At 38.2% G+C, this 14,911-nt stretch overlaps 1 protein-coding gene across 1 annotated transcript in view; it reads right to left on the reverse strand.

Annotated features, from left to right (window-relative positions):
* The window catches only part of cfap77 (cilia and flagella associated protein 77), a 41,757-nt gene that overhangs the window by 26,753 nt on the left and 93 nt on the right, over nt 1–14,911 (reverse strand). Inside the window, exon 2 of the mRNA XM_056456930.1 lies at nt 14,413–14,489. Coding sequence (XP_056312905.1) covers nt 14,413–14,475 — 63 coding nt within the window. The 5' untranslated portion in view covers nt 14,476–14,489. The remainder of the gene's footprint in view (nt 1–14,412; nt 14,490–14,911) is intronic.

The raw sequence follows: 14,911 nt of genomic DNA on the forward strand, positions 1-14,911 counted from the left end.
AATTTACATTTGTTTATAAGCCCCTTTCCCACAGTGATACCAGTAAATATCCGGAAAATTTCCGGAACGACGTACATTTTAAAAAGTGCACATCCATTTTAAAATACCGGTAAATCCTAACATCATTAAACAGAAATGACCTCTAAACGGCTGCGCTTATATTTGTAAACATAGAAAGGGTCAAGCTTTTGTTGATGGTTTCACTTTTATTTAAAGCTTTAGCATTCATGCAGCAGCTTTTGTCCCAGAGACATCCAAAGGATGAAGTGTGAACCGCAGCTAAATGTTTACATATTTGACTACATTACAAATTCTGTGGATGGGTAAGTATTGTTCGATAAAACTTCTATGAAAGCATATGGGGGGACACTTTCATATCTCGAGATGTACATAATATGTGTGTGTGCTATTGCTCACTGGAGCACTCCTTCACGTGCACATACATTAAGCAACTGAAGCAGAGCCTGAAGGTAAAAAAACAGCGGTTTATCATAAGCCTTTTATCAATATTTTTTACACAGTTGGCATTAAGAAGGAACATAGAAACGTTATCTGACTGACATCTAGCAGCTAAATGTGTCTGTAAAAATATTCAAAGGCTTTTATTTTCATAATCAGCACAGATATGAATGCGTCTCAATGTTCTGATTGGCTGGAGTAGACGTCTCATGTCAGCGTGTTCTAAACGTGAACGTGCTCTTTCCAGCAATTTTCCTTCTGCATTCACACAGAGCAGCATTCTGGCAAATTACCAGTAATGTTACAACTTCTCTTTCCGGAAAATTGGCAAAACGAATTTACTGGTATTTTTAAAAAGGGTCCGTTCACACATGATCCTTTTCCAAAAAAATTGCCTGTAATTTTCCGGAAAAGTCTATATGTATAAAAGGGGCTACAGTCTGTGTGAACAGGACGTTGCTGACACTTTAATTCCAGTATGTTGATTTACCTCAAACTTAAACAGAATATTGGATAGTGGGCAGGGCTTCCTTTTACACGTTATTTGCTCACAGCAAACTTATGGTACGAAAGGGCATGGTTAAGAATGTTGTGACTAAAATGATCAAAATGATGTTAAAGGAGAAGGACTGCCACTCTAATCACAGAAGCAAATAGTTACCAAAAAAGTAAAATTATTACCAAAACAAAGACTTTTTTTTGTGGATTAACATGCACGGATTTATTGTTTACCTAAAGAATTATAACAATGTGCGCTAGCAAAATAAACATCGTATATTCCACACAGATTTGAGTACTTTTACTTACTGAAGTAAGCTTTTTTTAAATAGGTTTGTTGTGTATATAAGTCAGTTTACTGTAATGGACGTTAAATGGCTTGTAAAGTTTAATTAATTTAACTTGATTCAGCTACTCATTTTCACAGTGTACAGCTATGAAGTCATTTTTTCAGCAGAATTCGATTCTGGAAGTATTTTCCCATTCAATCTTTCTATAGAGATTTAAAAGTAAAGTATTTGTTAAAGCATTATAAACCACGAACCAAACCAATCAATTCACCAAGGAGAACTGAAGCCTAACAAATATTTTTTTAATCACAGAAATGTTCGAATATCGGACAAAAAGACACAAAACTGTGTACTTTAATGACTAGAATTAATAATCTACAACGATCCTAGAAAGGAAATTAAAATGAAATAATAAAAAAAATAAGCAATGTTCAAAATGTAATGCGTATTTATATAGGACATTTATTGTGTATGGCCATACACCCAAAGTGCTTCACAATCATGAAGGGGGTCTTTCCACACCAGCACCAGTGTGCAGCATCCACTTGGATGATACAACAGCGTCAGTGCACTCACCACACACCAGCTATAGATGGAGTGGAGAGGCAGTGATAGAGCCAATTTGGTGGATGGGGATGATTGGGAGGCCATGGTCGGTAAGGGCTGATGGAGGGAATTTGTCCAGGACACCAGGGTTACACCTCTATTCTACACCTCAAACCACTGGATTTTTAATTACCACAGAGAGTCAAGACCTCGGTTTAACGTCTCATCCGAAAGACAGCACTCACTGACAATACAGTGTCCGCTTTACTTTACTAAGGCATCAGAACTCACACAGACCGCAGATTGAGTGCCCCTTGCTGGCCTCACTAACACCACTTCCAACAGCAATCTAGTTTTCCCATGTGGTCTTCCATTCAGGCAGCTTCAGTGAGTAACAGGTTTTGGGCTGCAGGATGATATGGCTGTGGCGAATATAATATTAAAACTGTTCATTTAAAAGTATTAGTCCTGTTGGTGCGATAGCCTAGTGGTTAGAGTGCCGACATATGGTGCTGTAGCACTTCAGGGCATCCCGAGTTCAAATCCCGGCTCATGGACATTTCCCGACCCTACCCCCTCTCTGTCTCTCCCACTTCGCTTCCTGTCTGACTACTGTCCTATCTGAAAAAGGCCAAAAATAAGTCTTTTTTTTTAAAGTGTTTTTTTGTAAAAACATTTCAAGAATCTGCATGTATACAAATATTTAAGTATTTTGAGAGGCTGATTTCATTGTGAGCACTTTGCTGATGGTGAATGTTATGTACAACATTATGTAAATGTAGTTTTTTCTGCAGAAATTCTGTTATTAAACTCAAAAGTAGAATTAATGTGAACAGATGAGTTCCACAAATCATTTACAATCAATCAAATCCCTCAGAACTCATAGTCTGTCTTCAAAGGTTAACCAGTTATTGTTAAAAATGAATTTCCCTTTGGAGAAAATTAGTTGTTGACTTTTTGAACCTGCTGCAGTCGATTACAGAAATAGGAACCTCATTTAATTTAAAATATAAAGTTAATTAATAAAAAAAGCTTTTCCTTGAGGCCATCTATGAACAGTTAAAATCCCCACAAGTTATCGTCCAGTGCAATCTAGAAAAAATAAAAGCTATGCAATACCTAACAATATTTACAAGTATTTAATTATTTCATACCTCAAAATATGGACATTCCTTTTTTATGAGAACTATTGTGTACATACATTTTGTTTTACTTTTGTAGTCCAGTTGTATGTTACTTAACTTCCTTATCTTTCATTTATTTATTTGTAAATGTACTGGAGATTTCATCAAGAGCAAATTAGATATGTAATAAATATCTAAACTTATACTTACTTATAAGTACTCCCAGAGCTTAAGTTGACATTTAGTCGTTGGCTATATTTTACAAGGTGGGTCGTAAGATATAATAAATCCTAACCCCCAACCTGGAGGACCAGGACATACACTACGGACAGTTTAGCTTACCCAGTTCACCTATAGCACATGACTTGTGGGGGAAACCACGCGAACACAAGGAGAACATGCAAACTCCACAAAGAAATGCCAACTGACCTAGCCGGGGCTCGAACCAGCAACCTTCTTGCTGTGAGGCAACAGCGCTACCCACTGTGCCACTATGCCTCCCCCATAAACTCGTACTAAATGTACATTAATTAGTTAGTTAATTTTTAAATACATTTTAATAATTCCATTTTCGAATCTATGCCAGAGGCAGTTTTTGTGTATGTTTTCTGACAGCCAACAGTCAATCTGTTTTTTTTTCTGTGAGCCTCTAAACTGTCAATCAAACTGTCAATCAGTCTCAATTACATCACCACAATAAAGGTGCTGTTAAAGCGAAGCATTTAACGCCGCGAGACAAAGCGTGCATCACAAAGTCAAAGTTTTATGGACCTCTGGAGTGGCAGCTGATTTCTTGATTGACAGGCAGTTTTCGACCCGCACCTTCAAATTGGAACACACCAAAGTATCTGATTGTATCTAATAATAAAATCATAATTATGCACAAGCTTATTAGCATAAAACATGCCACAAAAGACATCCAAATGACTGCAGTATCTGGCAGCTCAATAAGAATCGAATTCCCATTGAACGTTGATGCGAGTGATCTTGTAGGCTGATTTCTTCAGTCAGGACTCACTAGCACTATGTAGTCCAGTTAGTTCATGCAGAGTATGATATACGTCTCCAGAGTCATAACTGTAAGATGATTGACAGCTGAAGCGTTGAAAAAGGCAACACTTATCCTATCCTTGTATGAATGTGTGTGTGTGTGTGTGTGTATTTACCCCCATCATCATCATCAACTCAGAGAAGATCTCTCATGGGGGCAAAAGAAAAGCCCACTATTTTTCTCTGCTAAACAGCTCAAAGCCTTGTTTTAAGAGCAGCTTAGCTTGGAAAATGGCGTAAAATTGAGAATCAAACCACGGCAAAGGTGACAACCGGATGTATCAAAAGTGATCTGTGGAATATGGTGCCTGAGCGCTCCACAAGCACGTATCTTTGATCTGTGATGGAACATGAGGGAGGTGTGCTCATGTGTCACTCACAGAGTTACATTCATGTCGGCGCTTCTCCTCACGCTGCCGTATGTGATTTTTTGGAAGGAGAAAAGACTCGGCGTGGTGAGTCTGTCATCATCTCTGGAGATCGCTGTTGTGTTTGCCGTGTTCTAAAGACTTAATTCTTGGTTAAAAACCCTCAATCCTTCATTATTCGGGGCTTTGAATAGTCTACATTGAAAAATGGATTTGAAAGATATTTGTCACTGGCCCCCCACCAATCAGGCCGGGCAAGTAAAGCCCTCGGAAATGCGAATGGCACTGCCAAGCGCTGCTGTTTTTCAAGGCGAATGCCTAAGTACGGCCAAATTGAGATAACCTAAATCTTCCTTGGCCTTTCTAACTTGCAGACACCCAACCTCTAGTTAACATATCTTCTGAAACATATCAAAGCGCCAAGCTTTTGAGTAAGTGCCACCAGGCTTCTCGGCCAGCTCTTTAATCCCCTTCGCAATTTTAATCTGCAGATTGTTTTGAGGAGATCACTTAGAGACGCCTGAAGGAACGTGTTAACCGCTGGCGTAAAACGGCTAATCAGACCCCTCAAAACATTATTGGGCCTTTCATTCGTAATGAAAGAGCTGAAAGAGAAGGGGACAACAGAAAAGGCAAGTCGGGCGAAGGATTATGTTAAGCAAAAGCTCCTTTTAAATTGTCATTTACTGGTGATCTGTCTCTATATTGTGTTTTCATTAACCAGGCACGGACCCGCTGAATGAAGCAGAGGCCGGCATGAGAATAGTGCCGCTTCAGGAGAGGCTACAGCAGGGTCAGCAGGAGCAGATTATTCGCACAGGCTAAAAGAGCACATAATCATCTCTTGCTAAGGAGAGCCATTCAGACCCCCGTGCTTTAATTTCACCGTCCTTTTGTGCCTCTCTTGCTCGTGTGTGCTTTTAGGATTTGCCCTGAGCTGCCGAGATTAGCTTCTAGCGCTGACCCTGAGAGTCTATCGCTGCACTGTTCAGTCCGGTCACCACTTCTGTTTGAACACTTGCACAAGTTTCTCTTTCTCAGATGTTGTCTTTCTAAGCGAATACCATGTGGTATTTGTTTTTTTTCTCGCCCAAATCTCACCCAGACATCATTCCCGACAGCTAGATTTGCACACATTTCAGAGAAGAAGCTTCTGGATGAAACTGCTCCGCACCTCCTGTCCAAGACCTACTAGGTTTCCCTGTGGAACTGGTTTAATCTTGTCAGGCAGCGGCATGGAGAATTATGAGCCAGGCATGATCAACTCATCTTTTCAGAGCTGACAGACAGCTTCGCCACGAGTTCCTCCGTCAGACTTACAAATAAAAGTGGCCATGATGATGATTAGAGGATAACGGCGGTAATGCGTGCCGAACTGTCTCCACTAATTATTATCGCAGTCCTCCAGCTCGGTTCAGCGCCATCTGGTGCCTGATTACAGGACAGCAGGCACACTGGCTTATGATTAATCTCTTCATCTCAACTAAGCTAAATAGAGAGAACGAATGGCGGAGAGAACGTAAAAGTTGAAGGAAAGAATCAGTATCTTTGTCGCAGCGTGATCCGTTACAATTCACAGAAAGAGAATTCATATTCTGTTCTAAAGACACCGAGAAGGTCTATAATCTAATAATTTTCCGCGTTGAGAATTTGTTGACAATTTGGCAAATGTCTAAGCCAGCTCCAAAAAAACAAACATTTATTAATAAGAACTGGGTCGAAATTGCCAAACTAGAGAAAGAGGAATCATAAGCCTAACTTTCACATCAGATCACAGCTTTTCTCTTCTCTAGCTAAATCCGTGAACTCCAAATTAATATCAGGCCCAGAATGTCAATGCGCGCATATGTGCAACGCAAACATCAACGCACATTCATCTCATCTCCTCTATAGTCTGGCTGGTTATTAAGATGCTAACTCTCTTTATGTGTGGCAAATCCTGAAGCTTTGGGTATAATTGATGAGGCATTTCCATAAAGAGGGCCAGCTAATTGGGAGCATGTGTCTGGGCAAGCTTCTGCTACCCTTCTTCAATACAGATGAGTGTTATCCTGCCGTTTTAGATGTATGTATGCTGAAGTATGTGTGTGTGGGTGTGTTTAATAAAAATAGTCCACAGCTTGGATCACAAACTGCATTTTAACCAAGCATGTGAATGGGAAAGACAGTAATTGGACTTACGCACGAGTTCAAGCTGCCTTTAACCTGGGCTAAATTTGTGTATGTACATGAAATGAAAATGGAATTCTTGGTTTATAACAATACTTTTTTATTCTTATTTATTAATTTATTAACAAATACAGTAAATTGTAACTGATTCAGAGATTTCAACAATTTTCTATTAAATCTCTCATTAAATAATCCTAAAATAAAGTATCATTCATTCATTCATTTTCTTTTTGGCTTAGTCCCTTTATTAATCTGGGGTCGCCACATTGGAATGAACCGCCAACTTATCCAGCACATGTTTTATGCAGCGGATGCCCTTCCAGCTGCAACCCATCTCTGGGAAACACCCATACACACTCATTCACACTCATACACTACGGACAATTTAGCCTACCCAATTCACCTGTACCGCATGTTTTTGGACTGTGGGGGAAACCGCAGCACCTGGAGGAAACCCACGCGAACGCAGAGAGAACATGCAAACTCCACACAGAAACGCCAACTGACCCAGCCGAGGCTCGAACAAGCGACCTTCTTGCTGTGAGGCGACAGCACTACCTACTGAGCCACTGCGTCGCCCAAAATAAAGTATCAGTTATAGCAAAAATATGCAGCACGCTGCACAATGAATGTTTCTAGCATGACCTTTAGCTTTTAAAGATTTAGCATTGGTATCACGTGAATAAACTACATTTTAAAATATATGATAGAAAACTCACTATAATGATATGAATGATTGAGCATGTTTTATTTTCTAGATTGTTTTTAAAACTGGATAAAGCGTCAAAGGAGTTATTGATAAGGCTTACTTTGATTAAATTAGTTAAAACAAATTTAACCAGGCAAAGTAGGACAAAGGCTTGCATATAATGTAAAGGAAACATATTTTAAAGTCAAATGTTAGGAAAAAAAAGTGCAAGGCTCTTAGTAAAAAGATGAAATTCTTTCAATCATAGCAAACAAGAGCACTCCTGATTCTGTTTCTAGAAATGTTTTTACTGTATTAGATCGAATAAGGTAAAGGTGACATAAAATATACACTCACCAGCCAATTTATTAGATACACCTGTCCAACTGCTCGTTAATGCAAATTTCTAATCAGCCAATCACATGGCAGCAACCCAATAAGGCATGTAGACATGGTCAAGACGATCGGCTGCAGTTCAAACTAAGCATCAGTGGATTAAAGTTGATTAAAGTGACTTTGAACATGGCATGGTTGTTGGTGACATACGGACTGGTCTGAGTATTTCAGAAACTGCTGATCTACTGGGATTTTCACGCACAACCATCTCTAGGGTTTACAAAGAATGGTCCGAAAAAGAGAATATATTCAGTGAGCGGCAGTTCTGTGGGCACAAATGCCTTGTGGATGCCAGAGGTCAGAGGAGAATGGCCAGACTGGTTTGAGCTGATAGAAAGGCAACAGTAACTCAAATAACCACTACAGGAGCAGAAGACTACACTGGGTGCCATTCCTGTCAGCTAAGAACAGGAAAGAAAAGGGTCAGAATTTGGCATCAATAACATGAAAGCATGGCTCCATCCTGCGTTGTATCAACAGTTCAGGCTGGTGGTGGTGGTGTAATGGTGTGGGAGATATTTTCTTGGCACACCTTGGGCCCTTTAGTACCAATTGAGCATGGTGTCAACGCCACAGCCTACCTAAGTATTGTTGCTGACCACTTCCATCCCTTTATAACCACAGTATACCCATCTTCTGATGGCTACTTCCAGCAGGATAACATGCCATGTCATAAAGCGTAAATCATCTCAGACTGGTTTCTTGAACATGACAATGAGTTCTCTGTACTCAAATGGCCTCCACGATCACCAGATTTCAATCCAGTAGAGCACCTTTGGGATGTGGTGGAAAGGGAGATTAGCATCATGGATGTGCAGCCGACAAATCTGCAGCGTCTGCGTGATGCTATCATGTCAATATGGACAAATCTCTGAGGAATTTTTCCAGTACCTTGTTGAATCTATGCCACGAAGGATTAACGCAGTTCTGAAGGCAAAAGGGGGTCCAAGCTGGTACTAGTAAGGTGTACCTAATAAAGTGGCCGGTGAGTATATCAAAGCATATAAATTGTAAAAGTGTATATACTAACATTCATAAGCATAAATTGTGTATTATTTTAGCATTATGTGTATGAAACCTTCCTTGTGGAACTTTAATGTTCTGAAAGACAATTATGTTTTTGTTTAGTTTAGATTTTTTTTGGCTGAGAGGGATTAAAGTAACAAATATTAGGGTCATAAAACTGTCCTTTATAATAAGACAAAAATATTTAAAATGAAATAAGATGTATAATTTAGTGTTGTTGTTGTTGTTGTTATTATTATTATTATTATTATTATGAGACCAGAGATGATGTTCTCAAGGTGAATATGTACCTTGGCTCTAGGGGTCAAACATCAAAAAATAAGATCAAGGATCTTGATGTTATTCTGGAATCATATATGAGTTTCAGTGGTCATGCCAAAGCAGTAAGTAAATCAGCATACTATCATCTCAAAAACCTTGAAAGAATTAGATGCTTTGTCTCCAGTGAGGACTTAGAAAAACTAGTCCTCCAGTCCACCAGTAGGGTGGATTACTGTAATGTACTCCTCACTGGCCTTCCCAAAAAGACAGTCAGACAGTTGCAGCTCATCCACAACGCTGCTGCCAGGATTCTGACCAGAACCAGAAAATCAGAGCACATCCCAGCTGTCCTCAGGTCTTTACACTCGCCCCCAGTTACATTCACAATAGATTTTAAAGTATTATTACTAGTCTATAAATCACTAAATGGCCTAGGACCTCAATACATTACAGATTTGCTCACTGAATACAAACCTAACAGATCACTCAGATCTTTAGGATCAAATAAATTAGAAATTCCAAGAGTTTAGTCAAAGCAGGGTGAATCTGCCTTCACCTACTGCACCCCCTGCTGGTGGAATCAGCTTCCAGAAATGATTAGATGTGCTCCAACATTAGGTAAATTCAAATCAAGACTGAAAACACATCTGTTTAGCTGTGCCTTTACTGAATGAGCAGTGTTACGTCCGACAGATCCCACTATTATATCTTTATTTTCTTTTTCATGCTTTTAAAACCTTTTTAACATGTTTTCATTGGTTTTAATCATTTTTATTCTTTGTTGTTTTTATTTTCTTTTAATTGTCTCTTTTATTCCTGTTTATGTAAAGCTCTTTAAATTACCATTGTGTATGAAATGTGCTACAGTATATAAATAGACTTGTCTTGCCTTATTATTATTTCATTATTATTATTTTAAAATCAGTTAAGCAGATTTACTTTGAGCTTTCATATGATTCAAATAAGTTATAAGAGAATCAATTTTGTTTTGTAAAACTGCCAACTATATTTAAGCAATCATTGTTGAAAACATACTAAAAACATATAGACTAACTTATATTATTCCTTGTTCTCATTTGTCCCAGCTGACAGTGGCCTCAGAGACTCCACCAATAGTTAGCACTACAACTGCGGACAAGAATGATATATGCTTTCCATTCTCTTAGTCCATAAATGAATGCATGCGGCCCTTGTTATGACAGACTACATATGCCAAAGGTCTCTTTACATATCTCATTTACATTTGTCTATTATGCAAGCAGTTTACAGTTATGTATTAGGTTCATGGTTATGTATCTGTCTCTCTTTGCATGTATCTACAGCGGTCCCAGCTGGATCCCATTAATAATAAGGCCCGGTGTTGCAACAGTGACCATGTGGAAGCTAAAGCACCTTTGCAGCGATGTTACTGAGGGCTGTAAATATGGGCCAAACTGAAGATGCCTGTGAAAGGTGGGTGAAGGTCAAGGTCTGGGCCAGTTCTTTTGCAATTCAAATACATTCCAGAGGCCAATTAAAGCCAGTAGGCAACTGATTTTTTTTATCAAATTCCACACTCAAGCAATGCATTTTAAAGCGCCCTAAGCTTTCAAACTGCATTTATTTTTTTTTATATACCGAAGTTTAATTCAGGCAAAAAAAATGCTTTAGGCCAGACCACATATGCATAATAAATTTGCGCTGCAGGCGAATATCAGCTACAGTACAGATTTGCTTAAGAATGAAGTGCAGATTGCCGTGTGTCTAACATTAGCTACATAGGCTGAATGAAGTGAATGGTAATGAGTGGGAAAAGGGGACTGTGAATGGGGCCCAACCAGCCTGCTGCACAGCAGGGCTCTCTCAGACACCAGAGAACAACAAAAGCCCCAAATCTGCTCCCCTGATCTCTAATTTACTGGTCATCAGGGAATACAGGCATGAAAACAGGATTTATTGGCCATGCCTCATCAAAAAGGAATTAACAAGAGTAGAGGAAAAGAGAGGAGAGGCCTTTCCTCACTATCAACTTTTTGGTCACAAAAACAGAAAATGTTCTAATTCCTAAATGAACATATTGTAACTGTTTACTCATTCACAGATTATTACAGACCCATTAGAAATATGTTCTTCATCGGAAGAAAAAAAAAAGATATTTTTAATCTGAGAGACTTCCTACTAAATTGAAAGTTTGTTCGCTTAAAACTCTGACATAGAAATAAAAAAATCAATAAGGGTTGAGGAGTTTGCTTTATGATTAATGATTAGATTTATGAAGATTTTGAAGCTTAAACATGCCTGCTTGATGTGTAAGAACCAATGAGGTTGTTTTTATGTCACACCAGAGCTTTATGCTTCTACAAAAGCCAATTAGGTTTGTTCTCATTTGATTGAGCTTCTACTCATGTTCTCTGATCAGTGTTTATTTCAATATTATATTTGTCCGTCATATAAAGTGATCATGTCTTTTCAGGGGACTTGAATTAAAGGGATAGTTCACCCAAAAATGAAAGTTCTGTCATCATTTACTCACCCTCTACTTTTTTATTAATTCATTTTACTTCGGCTTAGTCCCTTTATTTATCTGGGGTTGCCACAGCGGAATGAACCACCATTCCAGCTGCAACCCAGTGCTAGGAAACACCCGTACACTCTCATATGCACATACTCATACACTACTGCCAATTTAGTTTATTTAATTCAATTATGCCGCATGTCTTTGGACTGGGGAAACCGGAGAACTGGAAAAACATGCAAACTCCACACGAAAATGCCAGCTGACCCAGCCAATAGCCATTGACTTCCATTGTATTTTTTTCTATGGATCAGTATTCAACATTTTTCTAAATATCTTCTTTTGTGTTTGGTGGTTACAAAAACTCTATGTAAATAAATACATTCTTGGAACTACACGAGGGAGAGTAAACGGTGATCAAATTTTGGTGAACTATCCCTTTAATTCACACAGATTTATTTTTAATCTTTTACAAACAGTTTCAAGCATTTGGGTGAACAGACTTTCAATGGAGGGAAGAAATCGCTCAGATTTGATTAAAAATATCTTCATTTGTGTTTAGATGATGAACAAACATGGCATGGGGATGAGACGACATGAGGATCAGTAAATGATGGCAAGATTTTTATTTTGGAGTGATCTAACCCTTTTAAAATAAATGTTCACATACATAAGAATAAACATTCAGGTTTCTCCTATCTCCTAAGTATTTTTCAGTAAACATTTCAATTGTCTGGACAATTTCAGTAATCAGAAGAATCAATAAAAATATTCCATGAACATTAAATATTCTTTATTGAAACAGATGCCAATTTTGAACTTTGATTTATAAATGTAAATGCAGACTAATTCATCTCCTTTTCACTTTGAGCCCCATTAGCACATTACTAAGATATATGTCCCTTTTCCCCACGGGACAGCCATACATCAGGCCTGCATAAGCAGAGAAAACTCCTGCGATGATGAACTACTGTGCAGGCCGACGAGAGATGCTCTCTGCACATGGGACTTGCTGCAGTTGGCCTATTTCTTAATGAACATGAGCCTTTCGTGGCTCTTCCTTTACACAGCATGCAAGCAAAAGAGAGCCTCTGCTGATTGAGGGTGAACGCTCGAACCTACAGCTCTCACAACTAGAAGCACGAGAGGGAAGAAATAGAGCAACATCAGGCAACGCCACAAGAACAAAAGCTTAAATCCTCACAGATGACTCTGTCATTGTTCCAGCGCATTGCCAAAACCTGTAGCTATGACTGCTCACAATGAAAAAGAATGAGAAATCCTTGATCTCGTGGGACTATGGGAACATGCACGCAGTTCATTATCATAGTCATTTAAATACAGTAATCCTATTTTCTGCATCAGTCAAAAGGGGCATATCAAATAACCCTAGAGAACATTAGAAAGAAAGGAGGGGCGAGAGCAAGCAAAGGTCTGACGGAGGCGTCTTATCCCACCAGGGATGGACAGGATGATTGGATGAGTGTGAAAAGAGAGAAAGGCCATGGGAGCACAGGAAAAGGAGAAACATTGAGGATTGTGCGGGTTCATTTCATTCTCCTTCTGCTCCACTGGAAGAGTTGATGAAGTTGAAATGAAGCAGAATTAGATGAAAGATACGCTGGATGTACTTAGTTAGAGATTCAAGACTTGCGCTTGGTCTCACAAAGAGGGTTAACTAGAGGAGAAGGCGTAAGGGGGGGGGGGGGGGGGGGGCTGGCATCTTATAAATATCATTCGTCAAACGTCAGCACTGAGAGCTGTTAAACATAAAATCTTCTTTGTTGGCAGATATAATTCTGTAAAAACTTTAATATCAAAAAAAGCTTTCAATTACGTCTTTTAGATTAGTAAATTGTCCTTGACACTTAAACTTAAGGAAACTTTGTTAAGGAAACTTAAATTCTTTAATTGCATCTTAATTTTACATTTTGCACTAAACAGGTTTCACTGAACTTTCTTAAAGCTGACTCATAATTTTTTTAACTGAACAGGATTTGTTAAATGTATACTGAATATCTCACTTTCAACATTAAACAATGCAAAGTTGTATTTAGAAATAAACTTGTGGGTGAGTAAATTGGGGTCAGTTTGGATGACCCTTTTCTTTAAACATTTAACTATAAATATACTAAATGTCTGTGAATTGCACATTCTGGATGAGTATCCTTTTTTTCACTTGGTTTACTTATTATCGTAATAGCAGTCAGTGTTGAGAAAGATCACACAAGCATGACTGTCATGGTGAGATTTATTCAGAGACTAACTCTGCCATCTAGTGATTATTCTAGTTGTGGTGCTGTTTTTGTTTTTGTATGTTTCCAAGCAATAAGGTAAATGTTAAAATTCCACTATAGCACACCAGTAATGTTTAAATTAAGGCGAGACAGTGGTCAAATTGGCAAAAACTGTTTTTATGCACCTGTCAGTTTTGGCTTTTCATTTCAGTCTACAGTAGTCAAGCAGAATCAGCTTAGGCCTCCATTTGCTCACTGATGTCTCTGTATTGTGCTCTATCCATGACAGTATGTGCATTTAAAAAAATCTAATTCATTTAAATGAAACATTTAAGTTCCATTAACTTTTTGGATCTTAGCACTGAACAAACAAACAAAAGGTTACACTTTTTTAGAAATTACAGTGTCTAAACTGTTCCCATTATTCTGAATTTTTATCACTTGATTTTTATCAAGTTGAGACTGTAGATTTCACTTAAAATACATATCAAAGCCTGTTTTCTCCTGGACTGAGTCAGCAGCATCTGTGCAGTTAGTGTATATTTAATTAATAATGTCAATTTAGGAAAGTAAATACAGAAATGTATAAATACAAACAGTCAACTCCTGGGAAAGTATGATGATAACTATTAGTATTTTTTGTTGTTGTTGGTCTAATTGCATGCAGTGTCTTGTCTTAATAGTAATTATGAGTGTGTTGTGTATAATTAAGAATAAACAATCATAAAGTACATGCTGCAGAGAAATAGGTTTTAAGTCAGCGCTTACATAACAAGACATATCCATAAATAAATATTAGTCCTGACCTTAATCAATAGAGGACGATGGATCATCGAGTCTCTCACCACACCAATACGAGGACTTTCCATCTCTGATTCCTTGACTGCTATAATAAAACAATATTATACATAGAAAAAACGATAATGTTATTTATCAAAATAAAGAAAAAATCATTACATATAAACGAAATATTTCGTATATGACATTTTTCATGTTCGTTTTTTTAATAATTTTAACCTGTAGATGACACCTTGAAAAACTCGGCTCACCGACGCTTTTATGACTAACAAATCTTGCGGTGTTAAGTTCAAAAGCACTAAAACACGATTAGTTTTGAGCAGTTTCGACGATTTACAGGCCGCGAGGCAATCCTTCCTTTTGCTTGCTTGGCGTTGCCATGGAGATGGGACGCTTCTGCAACAAGCACGGAGATCGATAGAAGAATAATAGTTCATTTGAAATGTATTCTTTAAATATTTGTAGTTGTAGTCGTGAGTATACTTCATTTTAGAGATTAAAAACAAT

Source organism: Danio aesculapii, chromosome 5, assembly GCF_903798145.1.
Source record: "Danio aesculapii chromosome 5, fDanAes4.1, whole genome shotgun sequence".
NCBI classification, from domain to species: Eukaryota; Metazoa; Chordata; class Actinopteri; order Cypriniformes; family Danionidae; genus Danio; species Danio aesculapii.